We start from the raw sequence: 21,832 nt of genomic DNA, 5'->3' as shown, positions 1-21,832 counted from the left end.
GCGTTGGAGTAAGGATCAGGAATAGCAGTTCCTGTGTGCAGGCCACCTTTCCCAATCTCAAGCTGTGCATTGTATGTGCAAGCTTTAGAAGTTTTACTGACTTTCTAATGAATCCAGAGAACAAGTGCTTGACAAACAAATTTCTTTTCTTAATTAGAGAGCATCATCTTCCCAATGAAGTCTAAAAAACCCTGTTTCTGTATAATTCATGAAAGCTCCACAGTTGTAACCTTTTAAACAGTTACTTTTATTTAAGATGTGCAAATTTCAAATCTTTTTTTAATGGGGTACATAAATGGCATAATAAATGTTTGCTTCCAAGATATGGTGCATAATGTATTTTACAAGCAGCTATTGAAATGTGATCGATTGAGTATACGAATAAGTGCAATATGTTAACACAGTATATAATAGAACTAAACTAGCTATAATACAGCTCTTTAGCTCCATAAAGCTATAGGGATGGGGAAGCTATTGTCTTTCAGAATTAAAGTTCTTTTTAACTTCTTAGCAGGAGAATTATTTGCTGATTCCAAGTCAAAATTCAGTTGAAGGCCTTATGTAAAAATCGCAGTTCAAGTCAAGAGAGGTTTGAAACTAAGTTAGTACATCAATTAAACATGATTACATGGGATTTTTTTTAAGAGGAAAAAATCGATATAATATTGTTTTAAATAGTTAATATACAGCATTTCAACAGGGGAAATGCTGATTAGATCACCACAATCTATTTTACACCATCAGGATTGCTGAGGGGCTTATAATTGTGTTAAATTTTCATATTACTCATATTCACACATTAATGAACAGATGCATTGTTACTATTGGGATTTTGCCATTTGGCCTTTCACATCTCTAATCATGATTTCCTACTGAGATCTTTACCATTCTCACAGAAATTCAGTCATTGATACTCGGCCCATCCACCGCCGTCATTATTCCCCGCTCGTTTGCCGCAGCTTCCCCCGGAATCACCGGCGGAGTCAGGTTGCAGGGACGCTCCTTGGGAACGCCAGGCTTTCTGCCGGGGGGCTCCGCAGCACAAAGTCAGGGCGAGTTTTGTCTACAAAGCCCCCCCTACACACACACCCCATCCCTCCTCATCCTTCCCCTTTAAAGTCACCCCGGGCTGCGTCCCGGCGCGGCTGTGGTGCCTGGACGCGCTCCCGGCGCGGGGCGGAGGGCGAGGGGGGGTGGGATGGAGGGCTTCTTATGTTCCATTTATCTTACATTTTTAGATTTTACATTTTTCCCGGGCAGAGGGGCCCTCCGCCAGCCCCGGCGAGCGGCTACTGTTGCTTTAACGCGGCAAGTTAGACAGAAGACTTCTGTTTCTTTACGAGCGCACCACGGCGAATATTTTGTCTAGCTGCAGGGGAAAAGCTTTGTCGTGGACTTTGCTGACAATAGACTTAAAAGTAAGGCGGGCTGCTTTTGGTGCCTGGAGGCTCTAGAGCCCATTGTCAGCTCACAATGGATTTCTACTGCCGCATTCCTGCTTTGCAAAGGTTTGTTAGCTTTTAATGACTGACAGCCCTCAACTGCAAATACCGCATTTGCTTTGCCCGGTTTACACGCTACTCGAAATTTTTTTGAAAAGCGCAGGGAAGGGTGGAAAAAAAAATAATTAAAAAAACCAGTTCAATCGGTCTAGGCGTTCATTTGACCTATTTGTTTGGAAAAACGGGTTTCCTTCGTGGGTGCTGCCAGGGGACGGACAAACTTCAGAAGGAGCTGTTGCAAGTGCCTGGAGCGTGGCGGCATCTCCGCATCCTGATCCTCGACAGGGAAATGTTCCCTGCAGCGCAGTTTCTCCCATCCATTTCGTTAGGATTCAATTGCAGTTTTAGGCTATTCGAACAGAAAACTTGCAATCCTGGGTGACAGAGCCCGCGGTTAGCGACCCTTCTTGTCGAAAAAGCGGGGAGGACACGGCTCTATAGGACAAAAGTGGAAGTGTAGGAAATATTACGGGGAGGGGGGGGGAAGCCCATCATCTCTCTCTTCTGCTGCGAACGGGATGCGAGTCGCTGCTGCGCTGTGTCTGTGTGTGTGTGGGGGGTGTTGTAAAGCAAGAGTAGTCAGTGTGATTACTTATACGTTCTTATTACACTGCCTGTGGATGGTTTAACCTGAGTTTGGACTCCTTCGGTTCCTCGGGTGCGACAAACGCTTTGCGGAGAGGGAGGAAAAGGCGACGCTGAGAGCTGCCCCGAATGTGCGAGGTAGCAGCGCTCCTCCTTCCCAGCTTTAAGTTGGGTCTTCTAGAAAGGAGGCAGAATTAGCCAAACAAGATAATGAAGGTTGCTCATAATGTTTTTTACTGTGGGGAAAATTAACCAGTTGCTAATAATTGTATGGTCTCTAGGCCAGACGGTCCCTTTGATAAGTTAACATGTACTCCCTTTATGCTCCTGGTGGGGGGTAAACAAATGCCTGAACAAATACAAATACACATAAACACAAATGTGGAGAATAGCAGTATATGTCTTAGATCCAGATAATAAGTGTGGGTATTGTTATTTAGATGGCGCATACTGGGACACTTATCTTTTAGTACACTCCATTTTCTAACTGAATGCAGTGCTAATCGTGGGATTGAAAGCTATTGTAATTGTGTACCCATCTAAATGCTGACAAGAATATACAATTACATTGTTTGGAATTGAGTTTAATGTTCTCTGAATTTTATTAGCATTTATATTTACTTATGCATTAAAATTCTACACAAAAAGAGGTCAGGATACAAGAGTTACGGACATAAATATCAGACCCATCCACACCCTCACTGTATTTTTCCTGAAAATACTGAACAAATATATTTTATTTTACTTTATTTTTAAAGGAAGTGATAGAATCTGAAATGAGCAAATAATGGGTTTCCATTCTAGGCAGTGCCTTTTCTCTCTCTGGATTTTGCAATCTTTTAAAGGTTTTTTCATACCCAACTTTTTATTATTATTTATTATGTGCGTGTTACTGGAAAATCTTTCCACAGTATGCTTACCACCACACGATGTTTAAACACACATTATAAAGTGGATGTAATTGTAAACACTCAGAGGGATATAATTACATGTAGCAGATTTAGGAGCTAATTCTTTGCTTCTCTCTCTCTCTGTCTCTCTCTCTCTCTCTGTCTCTCTCTCTTTACTCTGCATTTTATCAACATAATTATTTTTTGACTGCAGACTAACACCCAGAAATTGTCAGGCATCCATTATAGGCAGCAAGTTGTTCACCAAATTGAAAAACAATGAACTGCAGGTTTAGATGTGCCCATTGTCATACAGAATTACCGGAGCTTTGTTCCACAAGAGGAAAAAGCTAATGGTTTTGAAACAGCAGGTGACAAAGCACATTACTAATTTTTTTCTACATCCCCCCCCCTTTTTTTTTTTCCCTCTCTCTCCTCTCTTATCAGCTTGTTGATGAAGTCATTACAAACTGGGGCCCAGAATAGGGTTGGCCTTATTTTTAGCAGATAGACTTTTAATGAGTTCTATTGTGGAGACAGTCATGTTGATTTGCTTACATTTTTTTTCCCCCCCTTCACTCAGAAACTCCCAGTATTGAAAAGCTACTATCAAAGGACTGGAAAGACAAGCTTCTTGCCATGGGATCAGGGAACTTTGGAGAAATAAAAGGTAATGCTGTTTCTGTGCTAAAGCAAATTGAGAATGAATATACAGATATCACTGGCTTTATGGAACTTTGTTTGCTCCTCTTCCCCTCCCCTTGAAACATCGTAATTTGGGGCTTAAATGAAATGTATAGTCTCCATCTGTGATAATATGAATAAACAAAATTGGAAATTGCCCTAAGGGAATGAACTTACGTAAATTTTTTGTTGCATATATCATTCTCTGTTATAAGAAGACACATCCTATTGTGGCTTGGAAAAGAAAATAAATTCGCATGTCAAACACAAGCTTATGTATTATCATAGTATAGCAGAGCTCAGCTTTAGATGTCTGAGGGTCCTTGCTAATTTTTGGACAGATTTTGATGGTATAGATTTTTTGACTTTTCTGCATGTAGGAAAAAAAACGAGGAAAGTTTGTGTAATGATACCTCTAGGTACCAAAATTAGCCAGTGCAGATTTTAAAAGACAGCGTACAACATCTGTGCACTAACGCATGTTCTTTTAAAACCATACTCCAGAAGGAAAATGACAAAATTTGACCACTCTCCAGCAGCAGTTGCTTCTGCTTTGGCAAGATGTTTCCCCATTTTATATACGTGAGGTCATTGTAGAGGACCTGTAGTTGTTTGTTTTCATGTAATTTAATATTTTTATAGTTCTTCCTCCGTGGTTTTGACGAGGAGCTGACTCAAAGTGCACGTGTATTAAAAATTTTAGTTTCCAGAGCAGCCATTATCACTTTGAAAAGAAATGGTGACTCCGATTCTTCTCCCATTTATATCAGTGTACATCTGGAGTAGCAATATCAAAGCCAGTGTTGTTTTAGAAATATGAAAGTAGAATGAGATTAAAATTAAACCCTTCTTTTATGTTTATAAACTAGATTTCATTTCTCACTATTATTTTTTGTTTGTTTCCTTACTAATATTGTCCCTGATACAGAGATCTTCATTCAGGCAGGCTCACAGACCTCATACCTAACAGGCTTAAGGACCTTCTGCAGAAGAGGTGGCAGCGTTCAGTAAAGAATGCAACATAATGTGCTCTGAGGGGTTAATGTATTGGTACATGTAGAAAGACAGAGTTATTTTAATTATATGTGCCTTCCAGTTTGTCACCGATAAGCCACCAGCATTAGTTTGCGCTAGTCCACTGACTTACACAAGTAGGAAAGTATGCCACTTGTTTCCTGTAGCTTCTCCCTAAGAGGCTGTAATTCAAAAATCTATATTCTTTACATATGTAGAATAACTTTAAAACAGAATATAATGCTGCAGCCCCGAACAGGCTGAGATATTATTATTATAGCAGAGGGCCAAACCCTGGGTTCTTTATTCCCACTCAGCACGTTTACTCCATGTATGTAAAGCAACAGGTCATAAAGAGGCAGGGTAGCCACTGGCCTTATCTGCTAGTTCTGGTTTGTAAAAGCATATTGTTTTAAAATAACATCATCTGCCATGAGCTGATGAATCTTTAAGAAGTTTCAGGCACAAAGTACACAGGCGGCTTTCATATTCGCTTTTGGGTGTGTATTTCAGCAGTTTTTGCATGTTGTATGGAGCCTCTTTAACTCTTGATGTGCTGGAGCCTCTAGAAGTCCCAGCAGTTCTCTTGTGCCTTTCAACTCCACGCTGCGTGCTGGGAAGGCAGTCTGTTTCCAGTTCTTATGATCTTGTTCTGTTGGAGGGCAGTCTTTTTTCTCCCTTCCTCTTTCCCTTTTGCAAGTTAAACTTGAAAGTGCAGCAGCAGCTATATGCTTGCACGAAAGAAATTCAACAGTCCCCTTTCAGCCTTGCATGGATGAGGGGAAAGGGAGGGAGGGGAGAGCAACAGCACAGCCTCAAAGAACAGTTTCCTTTGCTTTAATTTTTGGATTTTTAGCTTCATATTTTGAACACAAGTCGAGTTATTGTTCTGTGGCTCTGTTCAAAAGCCTCACATCTGAGCCTTTTTAGTGCAACTGTGGTTCTGTGGTTGGGGGCATGGTTATTAGGTGTTTGGATCAGGTTTGGCAGTAAGCTCTGAAAACAGGCACTGGTTTATTTTTCCTACTGACTGCCGTGACAGTTGCAATTATTGTCCATTGTTCCTAGGTGGCTAGAAGGGAGGGAGGATACAATAGAGCATTGCCCTCTGGGGGTAAATGAATTTGACTTACAGGTTCTTGGGGGGTCAGGCAGGCTGATTATTTAGTGCCCAGGAATGCGGTTTTCATGGCACCGCCAGCTATGAGCGGCCAACAAACAATGGCTCGGCTGTATTGCAGCTGTATTTAGTGAGGCAACATGAAAGGTGTGCAAGTTGAGCTGTTTTATACTCATGTATGTGTGTACAAACACATATATTATGCTAGGAAATTTTTTTATCCTTCTGTAGGAATGTAGCGTTATTAAGTTTTCCAGTTGTCATTTTTTAATTAACTTCTCTCTATATTTCGCTTGGCAGCTGCATTTTTTTTCTTCATTTCTGTATTAGTGATATTTGGAAACCATGCACAACTAGTGTCTTATTATTAATACACCCTGGAATGTGGACAGCACTAGAAGCTGTACTGCCCAACTGTCTTATGCACTGAATAGCTTTTTCCATTCAAGTGTTCAAAATTTCATTGTGTTTTTCATTATATCTGGGGGAGTTTTAGTACGTCATGTGCTAAAGTCTTTAGCACTAGGCTACATATTGTTAATGCCCAAGTCTGTGTTATTACTATGGAGTTTTATTCTGTGGTAGGGAGTAAAAGAAAGGGAGGTGAAGCAGAAGACTTCATTTTCTGTTAGTGTTATTTCTTTTAAGTTAGAAAGCAGTAATAATTTATTAAAGATAGAGGAGTTGGTGAATGGTTGGAAGTCACCAGACTCTTGTGTTTTGTATTCAGTTGTTCCTCTTACTTGCTTAATTACTTTAGGCAGCTACTTTAATCTCCCCCCCCCCCCCCTTCATCTGCATGTCTGTGAAATGGGAGAACCATCACTGAGTATCTGCTGAGGTCTAGATGCAAACTTCAAAATCACAGTTAGAATGATCTATATATGCCCAGTTGCTAATGGAAAAGGAAATGTCATATTTCATTCTGCGGCTTGACTGACAGGTACTGCAAGGGGAATACTCTTAAAATGTGGCAAAATCTACAACCTGTCATATCTGTAGAAGTTTTAACTCAAATGCTCTTTTTTAGAGAGGTACTGTGGAGCTAAGTAAACAATACAAGTTTGGCACTGGAGATTTCTCAAGAAATTTTGTTTTGAAAACCATGGAGTTTTTACTATGTTCAAAGCAAGTCAGTTTATGGTATAACCCACAAAGCATGCCATTAAATTAAAATATTTTAAAATCAAGCTGTAAGACCGTATATTGAGTTGTTTAAAGCCTATTCAAACTTAGTTATATCCATCATATTCAAGAACAGTGCTCAAAAGGTCTCTGGATTATTCATGGATAATGGAGTTTATTGGATTCAGTGGAGCAGAGGGAACTTCAGGTCTCAAACTGATCATCTACAGGAAGGAGAATAATACCCCTTTCTTCTTTTAGGGTACCCCCTTGGTACCTCTGCATTGCAGGGTGGAAGTGGTTTCTTTCCTCCAAAGCAGCGTTACCCATGCAACAGAGGCAGCATGTAGGGTGGACTGTTGGTAGAAAAAGGTGTAAAAAGCTTATTTCCACACCCTTCAATGTCAGTGGCCGTCCCTATATTTAGAAAATTAACATGAAACTTCTGTTTGACTGGTGTTGGGTTTCCTCTGAGCAGACTTCAGGGAACGATGCTCGTCCCTACCTGGGTTGGCCAAGTGTATCATGAGGTGCACAGTCATGCTAACGCTGTTGTGAGTGAGGTAGCTTTCACCATGATGAAATGAAAACTGAAATGAAAACAATGAAAATTGTTTCTAAAACTTCCTGGGTGTACACAAAGCCTTTTGGCTAATCTTGTCCATCTCTTGCTTATCGAGAGTTGTCAGGAAATAATGAAACATATTTTATATGTTCCCCACTTAACTAATTTTGAATAGGCGTGTGGAACAAAAGGCTAAACTGATTTTTGTTTCTAATCTTTCTGAGTTGATTTTCTGTTGAAGTGAAGCCATTGTTAACAATGACTGTGCCTGAATCTGAAGAAAGACTGGGCAAGCCTGAACCTGATTTTTTTCTGTTTGAATATCCTTCTCTATTGTACAGGTTAGTTCCTAAACAACTCAGGTGAAGTGTTTTCTGCACTCACTTTGAAAGGGATCATCATTAGGATAAATTCAGCTTTTCCTTGTAGCCACTTAAATCTGGTAACTCCAAAGACTGTACTGAAGTAGCCACAGTTTTATGAGTGTAATTGAAAGCAAGATTAGCCTACCAATCCTAATCTTTAATGCATGATAACACAGAGATTTGTTTTGTGTGAGAAACTGGGTTCCAAGTTACATGAAGTATCGGTGCAGGTGTTATATCGAGCTGTGTTTGATGCATGATAGAGCTATGTTTGCTGAAGACTAATCTTGCTTATATGTTCGGAAGATGGGGCGTGAGAGAGTACGCAGTGAACGGTTTTATGACTGCCAATAATGGATAAAGAGAAATAATCCATTCAGCGATACTATAGCTCATCAGAGCCCATGAATTAAAGACATATGTTATGTAGATTCAATGTATGGATTAAAACGGATAATCTGGTAGGTGACACACAGAATCTTGAGATAAGTGGGCTATGCAGATTCGGTATATGGATTGTGACGGATAATTCCATTTAAGTAATGCTGGACGAGTTGAAGACAAGTAGGCTTCGGGTAGTGCTCAGGTTATGTGCAGTAATCCAGTGAGTGACACTTTGGATCGCATAATCTGTAAACTGAAGACGAGGAAGCTGGGGATTCTGCATTTAGACGTGGACAGGAGGAGGGAGGGGAAAGGGGAGAGATTATTCGTGGGGAATACACTAGGTTTAAACCTTTGACTAATAAAGGAAAGATCCCCAGAAAATGTGTGAAAGCTGCACACTTTCTTAGCAACTGTGTGATTTGGCATTTGCGAATTAATGGTTCAAAAATGTTTGCAAACTGGTGTCAGATGTGGACGTTTTGTATTATTTTTTATGGATAGTATTGTATCCGGAGTGGGGAGAGAAGGAGGGTAAGAGAGTCAGAAATGAAGGAGGCAAGATATGTCTGGTTGTCAGCTCTTAACTGTGATAAATTCAATATTTATTGCAACGCACTTAGTGTCTTCTTCTCTGTGTTTATTTTTTGGGGGTGTTTAATAGTAGCAAAATGCTGACAGTGAGCTTTGGTCCTTTGTTAATATTTCAGAAGTGCTGGGCGGGGGTGTAGGGAACCTGCCCAGTGGCACACAGGGAAACCTAAGTTTTGAGAGGAAATTTGGCAGATGCCGAAATAGTGGAGGTTGATCACTGTGCAATATGATACTCTCAGGCTGCAGAGAAGTAGACAGTGCCAAGTGAGCTACACCAACGCAGAACTTCTTTCAAGCCAAATGAAAGCCTGAAATGGAGATTGTGACTAGATGGAGCTGCTTCTATTTGACCCTAGAATGAGGGTAGTTGAGAGTAGTATCGATGGAAGGAGGATTGGGGCATCTAAAGTTAAAGCATCTAAAATGCGAAAAATGTGAATTTGTTGGCACCAAAGTCAGGCTGTTCTGGATTTATATTTTTTTTTAACATAAAGATTCTTAAGTCGATAAGAAAAAATCTGTTTCAATTTAAATAAAATAAAAACTTTTATTTTTAACAAGTGATTATTAATAGAGAAAATAGAATAAAATTGAACCAAAGAAAGTAGCAAATGCCAATGGCTTTATTGTGTCTGAGCATATGGATGCCAAAACAGTATATTTAAAACTTTTCCAGAGAGTTGGGTGACAAAAGGGACCTAAACCAGTTCTTCCTTGCACTAAAATTACCTGAAAGATCTGCTGATAGAGATGCATGTTGCTGAGCTATAATTACCAGTTTGTTAAAACAAAGCAAATATACATACACGTACATATATTTTAGTGGTTTTCCTGCTGCTTCCTGAAATTCCAGCAACAAATGCTATGCCTCTAGCCTACTTCTAGCTTCTTGTCTAGACAGTAAAACAATTAATAACCTCTTGAGAAATAGTCTCAATACGAATGTTGTCTATTCCTTTTGTAACCTTGACAATAAGTAACTAACCTGGTTGAATACCAAGCTTTGTTTGCAGTCTACTGTACCAAAACTTTTTCTGACAGCAAATAAAGAATACTTACTGACAACTTCTTTCCAGCCTTGCAAAATAGTAATGTGCTGGTCTGTTATAGAGCAGACGGCTAAGTTTTTGTCCCCACAGAATATTAATTTTTGAGGGTAGTAATGGCAAAAGATGGTAATTGTCCATCATTTGTTTTTATTCATTCTGCAAAGTCTTCCACTGAAACCTAAAAGATTAAGACTGTCTGTATGCTGAAATAAATAATTTCCTTTTAGCCTGCTGTTCTGAAAAGGACTTTTATTTGTCAAACAGAAGATTCATTAGGTACGGACAAGTCAGTTTCAGTTCTGAGCTTTTTCTTTCCTCCTTTCTTTTTCTGGTGGTTGAGGCTTGCTGAGTAAAAAGCAGTCAGAAAGTTTTCTTTTATTATGCTGACTTTCCATATCAATCAGGTGAAGTAATTTAATTTAGCAAGGTAGGTAGTTGTAAGTGATGGCAGTCATTGTGTAGTAAAGTTGGCTTAAATGCTTAATGAAAAATGCCACTTTTTACATGTTTATGTCCTCACAACTCCAAGATTTACTGGCCTGAAAAGCTATGTGCAAGTCCGTAATAAAACACCCTCTGAAGTATTGATTAGGGAAGCATCAAGGGAGTTTTGCACACGTGCACAGGCGCATACCCACATCCATGCACAAATACGTACCAGCAAGTATACAATTTAAAATACATACTCTTCACATGGTCATAAAAACTTGGCATTTCTGGTCAAAGGCAGAGGAAAGAAAAGTTTAAATTCTGAACTTACCTCAGCTGGTTAGATCTGTTTATCAGATTACATTTCCTGAAGGCACGTAACATCAGCTACTCGTTGCCTCACATATACAACTTCAGGTGTCATCGGCAGCACAGCCGTCTGTGCAGCAAGGGGAAAATACTCCTCTTCAAAGTTATTATCAGGTTTTCTGTGGCTTTTTTTTTTTTTTTTTTTTTTAGGGGGAGCATGAAAAAGATTAGTTTGCTTTTAAGTAGAAGATGACTAGGTGGCCTGATTTCCCTATTTCCTTACTGAGCAAAGTAATATTTGGTTTGAATTTCTAATGTGACAGAGTAAAATTAAAACTGGGATGGGGGGAGAAAAATAGTTGGCTGGGATGAGGGTGAAATCTCAAGAAAAGATACTTATTTTGTGGACGGCTGATATTTATTCTTTGGATATATTATTATTACTAGTAGGAGTTTAATTTATATGAGAAAAGCTTAGTTAATACGCTGTTCAGTTTGAAAAACCTCCTTCTTGGCTCCTTTACATTTTTATATTGAAAACTGTCAGGTTTTCAGTTGAAAAAACACATCACTGCAGGAAATGCTTGAACATGACTCAGTTTTTTAGCTGGTGTATGGGTTGTAGTTACATCCTCAGCACACTGTTGTTAGAGCAAAGTTACACAGAAACTGTGTTCTAGCATGATTCTGTCACTTTGTTTGTTGGACGGCATCAATAACTGCTTCATTTGCAGAGTCCCTTTAGCTAGAACAGTACCTGGTATCAAACCAAGTAAAGCAAACGTTTAATTATTTATGTAATATGTATCCCTGTTAACGTCAGTGGGGAAATTCTTGGCCTCAGTGATATAGTTCTGCTCGTGACTTTAGCGAGGCCACCAATAAAAGGTCTTACAGCACATAAAGTTAAGAATGACTTTAGGCAAGTTTCTAAAGACTTCACACCTCAGTTTTCTCATATATAAATAAGTAATGCATACCACTGACTTTCTACATGCCCATAGCCTTTGAGAGGACGAATTAGCTAATTCTTTGAAATTAAAAAATGCTCTATACTGCATGCTGTAATTCATATTATACATCTTAATATTATTTGAATACAGAGTACTTAAAAATATTCTTATTTTCCTTTTTTTCCCCTTCTCTTTCAAAGCTTTGTAGATACAAGCGGATTTTTTAATTTTTTTTTTATTTCGTAACCATAGTTAATGATATGAACATAATACGATATTATTGTGTCTTCCGGGCTTTGTTACTCACACATTGTTTTCTTTGATTTTTCTTTGAAAGACAGATGCTGACAGTTCAAAAGCTATTTACGTAATGACTTCGATAGTAAACTGACTCGGGGGATAAATTTCACTTCTGTATGGGTGCGAGAGTGCGTGTGAGCACCACTGATTGATAACATTCCTAGCAGTTTAACTGAAACATGTCAGAGGGATTGAGGAGAGCCTTGCCATGTCTCTGCCCCTTGCAGAATATGCTGGGTGCCGTGTGGCTGCAAGCAGATCCGTAGGCTGGCTGCAAGCAAACATGCTCATTGCTTGAACATTCACAGCAAAAGCTTAAAATGCTTGTTAAAGAAAATATTGGCTTTCCTAATTTCTCATTTACATTCTCATTCTGTTTAATAAATTATAATAAAGTATTTACTGTTTTGATTGCAAAAGCAGTTTCTCTGCCTTTTTTTTTTTTGCTTTGGTTCTGTTTTGGGTGGATATGCCAAGGTTTCTCCTGTTCGTTTTCTCACTTTAAGTGTGTCATTTGGTCATATTGGTGTCTTCATTCTAATGTTTATTAAAATGTTACTGTCACTGCCAGTCTAAGACTGTGAATCAGAACTAAGAATGTGTAATAATTTATTTCACATTTGAGTAAATTTCTTTTACTACTTAAACACTATTATGGATAGTGTTGATCTGAAATGAAGTTTAGGTTTGGCGATACAGGATGCCACTAATTTGAGTCTTCTTTTATTGCCATCTGCTCTGAGTGTTGCATCCACAAATATGTTTTTTTTTCTTTCCAAATCTTTTTTTTTGTGGTGATAGAGAATTAGCTGACGCATCTGGAAAGGATCTTTTCTTGAGCCATTCACTGTATCATCCCATAGTGTCTGTTTTAATGCTCTCTTGCCTGAGTTGTTTTGGTTAGTTGTGAAAAATCCACATTTTGCCATTGCAGTGGTTGAGTGCAGAGAGAACAGTATGAGCACCTACAGGTATCTCCTGAAAGGCAGGTGGTCTGGTGGTTAAAAGCTTTGTTAAATAAAAAACATGCTATGTCTATTTGTTGTGGATCTGACAGTAATTAAGAGTAATTTTGGAAGCAGCCATTGATGTAAGCCACTCTTCTTTTACTCCTCCCTTGATATGTGTGTGAAGTGGTCTCGCTTACTGTCAAGTCATGCACTGCAATAATGGGCACTTGTTTTTCACCCGGCCACACTGCATGGCTAGAGTGAAATTACTGCAGTCACACAGATGCTGTCTGTAGAGCACAGGCCAACTCCAGAACCATTCCCAACTCTGTATTACTTGGAGCAGCTCACAGTGAATTTAGTAACAAAGTGGCTGGAGGTAGCTGCTGGGGCTGGTGACTTACCCTCGGTGAGGTCTGCACCGCCTCCGAAGTTCTAGCAGTGTTCGCAGCCATAGGGGTAGCTCAGTAATTCCCAGGTAACATGATTTAAGCAACTGTCTTTATGTGGTTGGTGTTGTAGTTACTCAACCTATTGACAAGCTCTGCTCTGTAAGCTACAGAATTCTTAAGGTGGAATTCCCTTAGCTGCCAATGCATTTCACATGATGATAAAGGTTTAGATCTCATGCAGATTAAGAGAAAACGTAGTGGTGACAGGACAGAAGTCCACCATCCTTGCCTACCCACAGTCTATAGCATCTAGAAAGAAATAAAAAAAATGGCAACTGGTGCTATGACTCTGAAGGCCATTCTAATACACTGGAAACAATTCCTATCACTGAATGTACTTAGGGAGTGACCAAACTGTTGCTCTCTGCTCACCATGACATAAATAACATCAAGTATCATTTTGCCTTCATTTGTTATGCAAACTAAGTAATTTATGAATGGCAACTGTGAAATGGCAGTTTTGTTGGCCATTTCCACAAAAGAAATTACAGAAAAGGTGTGCTAGGTAACAGGGGTAACAAAAATACAAAACTTAAACTAAATGCAAACACTTTGTATTATGATCAAGGCAGTCTGATTCAAGTATTTTTCTTCTTTTTAATTTTCATGCTTTTACAACCCACCAGTTTTCTGCAAGAAGCCTCAAAACTATCTGTTATTTATCATCAGTGGGGCTTACATGGATATGTGGGTAAGGCAAGGGGAAATCTACCCCAAAGCTCACTGTCTCCCAGTAGACCCATACTTCTGATCTCTCTTGGCTCTGCTTTTCTTCCGGTCGCTTGAGAGTATGGCTACCTAAGTACTTCTTTTGCAAGGAATGATACATTCAAGAATTGAAATTATAATTATTATTGAAGTTATTGGAAAGGGTGTTTTTTCCTACAACAAAAGATTTTTTTCAAAAAGTTGATAGTGGTGAGTTCTTCTCTGTTTATCAGCAAACTGAAATTACTCAAGAAATATAATGCAAGGAGGCTGCCTTTTGTCAGACTTCTTCCACTTCAGTTTGTAAACCATAAGGAATTATGTATTGTCCTCACTAAGTCAGTACATAAAGAACTTCCTTTGGGCATCTCAAAGTTTTTTAAAAACTAAGTGATAATGAAGAGATTGAGTTTGGTGGATTTTTCCCCAGCTGTGCTGCTGTGGTGTGCCTGCAACTCCACTGTCTGCACTGGCACTTCCTTTCCCTGACCGCTTGCTCCTAGTTCATCCAGACTTCCCTCTCGTTCCTGCCATTTAAATAAACTTGTTGTTTTCCCAGGGATGAAGGATTTTTTTTCTCCTAAGTAATCAGATTAAAGAAGAAACTGCAGTAGGTGTATGGCCCTGTGGTTGTGCAGTTGTTTGGTGTCGCGGTCAGGGCAGTAGCACGTGGGAGCGTTCTGCTCGCTCTCTTGGGAAGCACAGCCTGAGCTTTGCAAGGCTGCCTATCAACATTTCTTTTTCTGCTGCTGTTGGTAACTAACTCTGTGACCCCTCTGTCTGTCAGTTTACACATATGGAAACATTTTTCCACCTTTCAGAGGTGTGGTGGCGATTAATTTAACTTCACAAAGTGCTTTTTGATTCCCAACTGAAAGCTACTGTAGGAGCTCAAAATACATTGATGAACCAGTACTGGCTGAAGAACTTTGATGTGTGTCAGTGTTATTTGTCAAACAGTTTATTTGACAGTGATTTCTTTTTGCTTCCCTTAAGACTAAGCCAGTCCTGTGCATTCCTACTCTCTCTAGGTCTTTTTTCCTCTCCCTCTTGTACATACCAGCCAAGTTTGGAATAAAATATCTGCTGAATAAATAATTAAAATATTTAGTTTTCATATATTTCAGTGTGCCCGGCGTGTTATACTGCCAGTATCATATACTGATAGTATTCATTAAATGAACATTGCAGTAAACTGACTTGCTAGCCGCAAACAGGACAGAGAAGGGGCTGCTTTCTAGAATAATTCGTCTGTGCCACTTGGAAACACTGCACCATTTCTCCTAGGGAAAAATGAATGAATGATGAAGAGTGGCAGTAGACATTTCTGATTAATTGTATGGCCAGGTGGCAAATGCATTACTTACAGCAGTTCTCTGTCTTCAATGTTTGAAATAAAAAATATAAGTTAAAAATGTTTTCTTCAGCAGTGTTAGTATTTTAGCACTGGCTTCCATTCTTTCTCACAGCTTTTAAAAGAACATGCTTAAAGTCCAGTGGTTTCTGTTTCAGTGCATTTCTCAAGTTTCCAGCTTGCACCACAGTTTTTTTGGAGACTATATCTGTGAATATTCTGTTAGATGATGATAATATTTTCACGTAAATCTCCAGAGTCTTAATAGGAAGTTAATGAACTTACATTTCCCTTATTTGAAAAATGTTGATTCTTTGTGTTTTCCCAGTTATATATTGATGTCTGCAAATGTGTTTAAGGGCTTGCACTTGGCTGATGTAGCAAATGGGATGCTGCTTGGGAGCAAAAAGTTGAAATTAAGGGAATGTAAATTAAACTATCAAGCAAAGAGCCCTAACAGTAACACATCTAAGACTTTGGTGTGGGCCTTGCAAAGAAAGCAGTAGATGATTCACCATTTCAGACATTTCAATCAAATGTAGAAAGCTGTAGTAAATGTGTTGCAGGGAACATTCTTGCACTGGCAGGGGGGTAGACTAAATGAGCTATTACCAGTAGCTCTTTTCCATGTCTGACTGATAGTTGGCTAGGAACATGTTTAACATAGTCGCCAATTTTTCTTCCTTTTTTTTTTTTTTTCACTTGGAGAGCACTGGTGACATTGTCAGAAGAACACTTCCTGTGTTTGAGAAAGGTTTGTGTGGCAGGGTTGTCCCAAAACCAAGCTATTTTCAGAGGAAGCATAGAAACCGATAGCCTTAATCCTTTCCTAAAGCTTTTTTCAGAAAGGTTTTCATAGGGTCTGACTCATATGAGAGGGTGTGGTGGTATTGGAGATATCTGAGGATTAGCTGCTATGCCTATTTTCTGGTCTTCTAGATTCAAAGTCAGATGATACTGGATATACTAATAGTACCATTTTTTGTTTTAGTGTGTGATTCACAGCTTTTGATTCTTCTTGGCCTTTTTTCTCCCCTTCCTTTATAACCCCATCCTTCTGGGTACAAGGAGAGTTTTTACAAAATGTTTATAGAGAGCAAGGTGGCCAATTCCTCTGTCTGTGTCTCCTGAACTCTCCTATAAAAAGCATCTAATGATGTACAAATGAGAGAGTTGATGAGTTGGGTTTAACTCAGTTTTTCTGATGTGTTTATGCAAGACTTTTGCCTTTAAAAATAGTCATCAGTGGCATCAGTCACCATTTCATCTTATTCGGGGCAGCTGTAGATGATATAACAGGTAACGTCCTGACTGCTGTTGTGTGCTGTTCTGTGCTGGTAACAGGGAGAAAACTGGGTATGGGGAGCTGGAGAGGTATCCAGCACCCAGGAGACTTCGCTGCTTCCCCTTAATTATAGAGGGATGTTAATATGCACCTTATGGTTTCTGTAAGCGTCAAAGCATTGATGTATCATTGTCATAAGTTTCTGACAAAAATACAGTTGTCTTTCAAAACTGACAGTGTTGATTTTGATTCCCATGAAATGTAAACAATGTTTAAAATTTGAAATTCTTTCAAAACAGGCATTATTTTTTAAACTATTAATCTGATAAATAAGCAATGGAAGATAGATGAAAAGGCAAGGAAATGTTGAAGGGGGTCACCAGAGTAAACCCTGCGTGCAGAATTATCCTCCATGGTTAATTTTCCTGTAGATGGACAGGTCTTAATGTGTGGTATATTGCAATATGCTGCTGCTCTTTGGTTCTACTTTGCTTACAGTGAAGCTGCAAAATAAAAACCTAGCTAGCTCTAAATTTCCTCTCTTCTCTTTACCTTTTTCTTTCCCCACCATATGATGCCCAGGGACTCCAGAAAGCCTCGCTGAGAAAGAAAGGCAGCTCATGGGTATGATCAATCAGCTGACCAGTTTGCGAGAACAGCTGCTAGCAGCTCATGATGAACAGAAGAAACTGGCTGCATCTCAGATTGAGAAACAACGCCAACAAATGGAGCTGGCCAAGCAGCAGCAAGAACAGGTGAATTATTATTATAGTGGCTTTCAACTCAAATAATTTTATAGGAGAACTTTCCAGTAGTTTATCTTTTTGGGCTGATACTTCTCAAGGTACTCTCCACCCAGAATTTTTTTCCATTTGTTTTCTAAGGTGAAGAATTTAGAACAAAAACATATTGGAAGAATGCTTTAATTTGCAACATAAAAAATAGTGCTCTTTGTCTTTTAAAGATACACCTTCTGGTTTGGAGGTGCTATCTTCCAATAGTGTTTTATTTAAAAAAAATAAAGGCATGTCAGAGTACAAATTCAGCCCTCCTGAATGAACTTCCAGTGCTGCTGCTTGAGTTCAGTGATAATGAATAGGTATAAAAGGATCAAAATGCGGCATTTGGATTGTAATATGACAAATGAAAAGCTTGGTTGTCAACTGTGCAGAAAAGTAGGGAAGAATAATATTAAAGTCAGTGAACAAGTGTGACTTTTTTTTCTCTTACACTGCAGAGACTTGATTTTCAGCTCTTGCAAATATGCCCTCCACTGAAAATGCAGACGTGTTTTCACACATGAACAGTTCCAATATGCACACATAGACACGTGATATTTTATGCTAGAACACGGCTTCTCTAACATATTTGCACTGTCCAAGTTTAAAAGAAATGCATGTCCATTTTTGTACCTGAACATGAGAATACTTAGCCATCTGGTTTAAAATTTTGTCAGGAGTCTACCCTGAAACCTTTTGTGTGAAAGCGTTTTAGTCCACTTGACAATTTATTACAGCTTGTAGTGTCATTTGAGTTTCTATGCTAGAATTGCAGCTATGTGAATTTTATGAAACTCACAAAATTCTTTTAAATTCTTTGAATTCTTTTCTGTCATAGTTGTCGTACTTCAATGCTTGTATTGTACCAAATAATTCTTAAGGTTCTAAACCACTGATGATGTTTTCAGACATGTTAGCCTTGATTATCCTTTTTTTCCCTGATTATTTAAAAACATTATATTAAATACGATTCAGGCCTCACACCTGAAAACCCACATGAGGAGAACAGAAGTGGCTTATCTATTTAACTTGAGAATTTGTGTTACACTGTTGTTTACCTGGAGAAGGTAGACAGAAATGTGAAGGTAGAATTTGCAAATTTCTTCCATGAGGATACGTCCTGCAGGAGCTATTTCCTTTGCCCTACCTTTTAAAGTCACTACTGTGAAAAAGAAAATTGAGAGATTGGAAAAAGTCAATGAGAAATCCTGCAGGATTATTATTAGGATAACAAAGATTTCTTTTAATTTAAGAAATTGTGTATAATTCTGTGTTATGTAGAAATTAAAATAATTACACCTCAAAAAATATATTACTAAAAATTATGTTTTGTTGCTTAAAAAAAGCTCTAGAGCAAAAACACTTATTTAATCTTTAAGATGTGGAGTTAACTATGAGTGAGTGTTTCTCATGCTAATAGTTTAATAGTAGAAATGAAAGAAAATACCTAAGGGGAAGAATGCACAAAATTCCTCCCAGTAAGTGTGTATAAGGTCCCATCTGACCCTGAGATGTGTACAAATACCATATGGGGAGAGCAATACTCCTTCTAATGTTTGTACTGCTGTGCTAGCTGTTCACACAAGCAGAGCTTTTCTGATGATTCAAATGAAAGTTTTTCAATTTACTTTTTAAGTTTGAGGTACGTAATAGTTTATCTCCATCAGTCCTCTCTGAACTCTGATATGGTTCCATTTCTGTCTGCTTTTTCCTTCACTATATGTGAAGTGTGTCTGCAGTGAGGTTCCAGATCATTTAGTTAATGGAGAATGGAAGTCCTTATTGAAAACACAAATGACTTGAGAGGTGACTAAAACTACTCCTTCCATAACTCAGTATCGGTGTTGAGCTCTGTAACCTTGCACTACCCCCTTAGTTCCTTTCAGCCGATATACAGGTTGAAGAGTCAGTGATTTTTCCAAACACACTTCCAGTCTCTTTGTGTCTGTTTCTGCATCAAGGAAATACACACACTGATACCTTCCTCCTGGGTGTCAGATTTCTTTTTTTTTTTTTTTTTTAATTTTTGAATAGGTGGTGTCAAACATTGTAAGACTATTGTGGTCCATCCCACTTTTTTTGCCTTTCCTGCCTTCTCCCACTATTTTTCAGTTTCTCTGCCAGTATTGTTCTTCCTCCAGGAAGTTAGAGCAAATGAGTGCTCAGTTTAGTGGAATTTAAGCAGTGTCATTTCAGACAATGAGAGAGGAGGGATTTTTGTGTCAGTCCTTCTCTTAATATACAGCACAGCACCTTCCATAAGGTTCCCTTTCACTCTAGTATTAGCTAAGAATTGCTCCTGAACAGGAGCCCTTTGCTTCAGCAGCAGTTCAGACTGCTGCCACCTGCTTAATAGAAGCAGTTTAAAGAACCAGGTAGGGTAGAAGCTTCCTGTGTAGCAACTCCAGGAACGATGATATCTATCTTTATCAATGATATTGACAGTGAGATTGAGTGCACCCTCAGCAAGTTTGCAGATGACACCAAACTGAGTGGTGCAGTTGCCACACTGGAAGGACGGGATGATCTTTAAGGTCCCTTCCAATCTTAACTATTCTATGATTCTATGATCTCATGTTTCTTCTGTGTAATGTCTCCACAGATTGCAAGACAACAGCAGCAGCTCCTGCAGCAGCAACACAAAATTAACCTCCTTCAGCAACAGATCCAGGTCAGAGACTGCATCTCCATTGATGCCCCTGTTCTCTCATTTCTGTTTCCCCATGCTTTCCCTCAGTCATTATTGTCATAGTTGCTTTAAGAATCTCTGCAGATGACTTACGCCTTATTTATGGAAACACATGAGGATGTTACCTGTCATTAAGCAAAAAAGGTTGGTTTCTGGAAGACCTTGTATAGCTCCTATAGGATCAGCAAGCTAACTTGAGAGGAACTGGCTATGTGAACAAGGGTTTGCAGGACCAAATCCTCTTTAAGCTGTACATCAGGTGTGGTAAAAATGTTGCCAGAGAGAGCTGGATTGCAATGGATCTCCTGCAATTCTACATTTGAGGTTTTGCAGAAGCAATTCCCTTCAGTGATTGGTAATCATGTGTCTCTCCTTCCCTCTGCCCGAAGTGTTGAAAGTCTGGAAATTTTCAATAGTTTGGGTGAACTGTTTTCTGAATGAGAAGTTGGTCAAAGGCTGGCTTTTCCCATAAGTACTCACAAGTTTCTTTTCATGCCACTGACTGAGGGGTTTGAGATTTTATAGATATCTAGAATCATGATAAGATTGCTATCTGTTTAAGTATGCAGTTACGTGTAGAGCATTGCAAGACACTGAGGAAGCGGATGCTATGTTCTGTTTGCTCAGTAACAACAAGATTTTCCTTCCTTCTTTTTAATGTTTCGAAGTTATTTGCCTGAAATTGTGGGCTTTATCTCTTGATGATCTACGAAAACATAATTCCAGCAAAATGAGAGGAGTTGTATGGCTTCAAACTAGAAGAAAAACTGTCTCTACCGTTTCAGAGGATATTCTGTCAGTATCAGGACTTGTGCAGCTATGAAAAACTCGGGAAGGTCCACTCCTCTGTTATAAGGCAACCTATATACAAGATGTGTTTTGCTGAAAATAATTCTGAAATTGGTAAGGCTTGGTTTGGCCTCGACCTCTGTTCTGTTTTTTTTTTTTCTTCTTTAAGCTTGTGTATGGGACTTTAAGCGTTTCTTTTAAAAGAAAAACAATAGTAGAACTTCTGCAATAACAAGGAAAATATTTACATTTTCATCATTCAGCTATGGCAGTGAGAGAGGAAGTTGTTTTATAAGCAATGAATAAAAATAAATTGAAGTAACATAATTTGACCCCAACCCTTTTAAGTTTTAAGGTCTTGTAGATAAGAATGAAGTATGTCGGGTTTAGGGTCGTGGAGAACACTGATTACTGATAATGAGATATGGAGCCTTTCATCTCTTGATCCCTGGTCCAAGTTTGACCTAAGTCAGTAGTAAATGAAAGTCTGCTGGCTACCATCTGATACAAGCTGCAAGCCTAAGAAATGATTGGGAGGCCTGTCTCAAGGGATTTCGGGTGAAATATTGACCTTGCCAAGGTCAGAATTTAACCTCCAGGGTCTGCTTCACACAAAACCCATCAGATTCAGAGCACCCTCCTTTTGGATGGTCACATGATAAAGGTCAAGAATTGAAGAGCCAGAGAGACAATACTGTCCTCTCATTCCCACAGAGATAATGTGTTTGTAATAAAGTTTTGATTATACTACCTGCCTCTTGACAGTTCTGTGGTCTGTAGAGTCTTGTAGTCTCATGAACCCTGTTTGCAGTCTATTACTGGTAGGGTAAAACATTTGAAAATTAAAAAAAACAAAAACACCTTATTGACAGTGAATACAAAGCAAAAGATTTCTGCTTAATTGTGTGCTTAGTTGACTGATGTCAGAGAGAAGAAGCAATTCCTGAAGAAATCTGTT

At 38.9% G+C, this 21,832-nt stretch overlaps 1 protein-coding gene across 19 annotated transcripts in view; it reads left to right on the top strand.

The window, feature by feature from the left end:
- The window catches only part of SOX5 (SRY-box transcription factor 5), a 651,718-nt gene that overhangs the window by 481,265 nt on the left and 148,621 nt on the right, over positions 1 to 21,832 (top strand). For 17 of the 19 annotated variants that reach the window (XM_054078778.1, XM_054078736.1, XM_054078763.1 and 14 more), the window contains 3 exons: positions 3,561 to 3,647; positions 17,200 to 17,372; positions 19,999 to 20,067. In XM_054078778.1, coding sequence (XP_053934753.1) covers positions 3,561 to 3,647; positions 17,200 to 17,372; positions 19,999 to 20,067 — 329 coding nt within the window. The remainder of the gene's footprint in view (positions 1 to 3,560; positions 3,648 to 17,199; positions 17,373 to 19,998; positions 20,068 to 21,832) is intronic. The other 2 variants (XM_054078795.1, XM_054078784.1) reach the window with 1 other exon arrangement.

This window comes from Cuculus canorus, chromosome 1 (genome assembly GCF_017976375.1).
Source record: "Cuculus canorus isolate bCucCan1 chromosome 1, bCucCan1.pri, whole genome shotgun sequence".
NCBI lineage: Eukaryota > Metazoa > Chordata > Aves > Cuculiformes > Cuculidae > Cuculus > Cuculus canorus.
The sequence above is the reverse complement of the archived record's forward strand: the minus strand, read 5'-3'. Positions and strand labels throughout refer to the sequence as shown.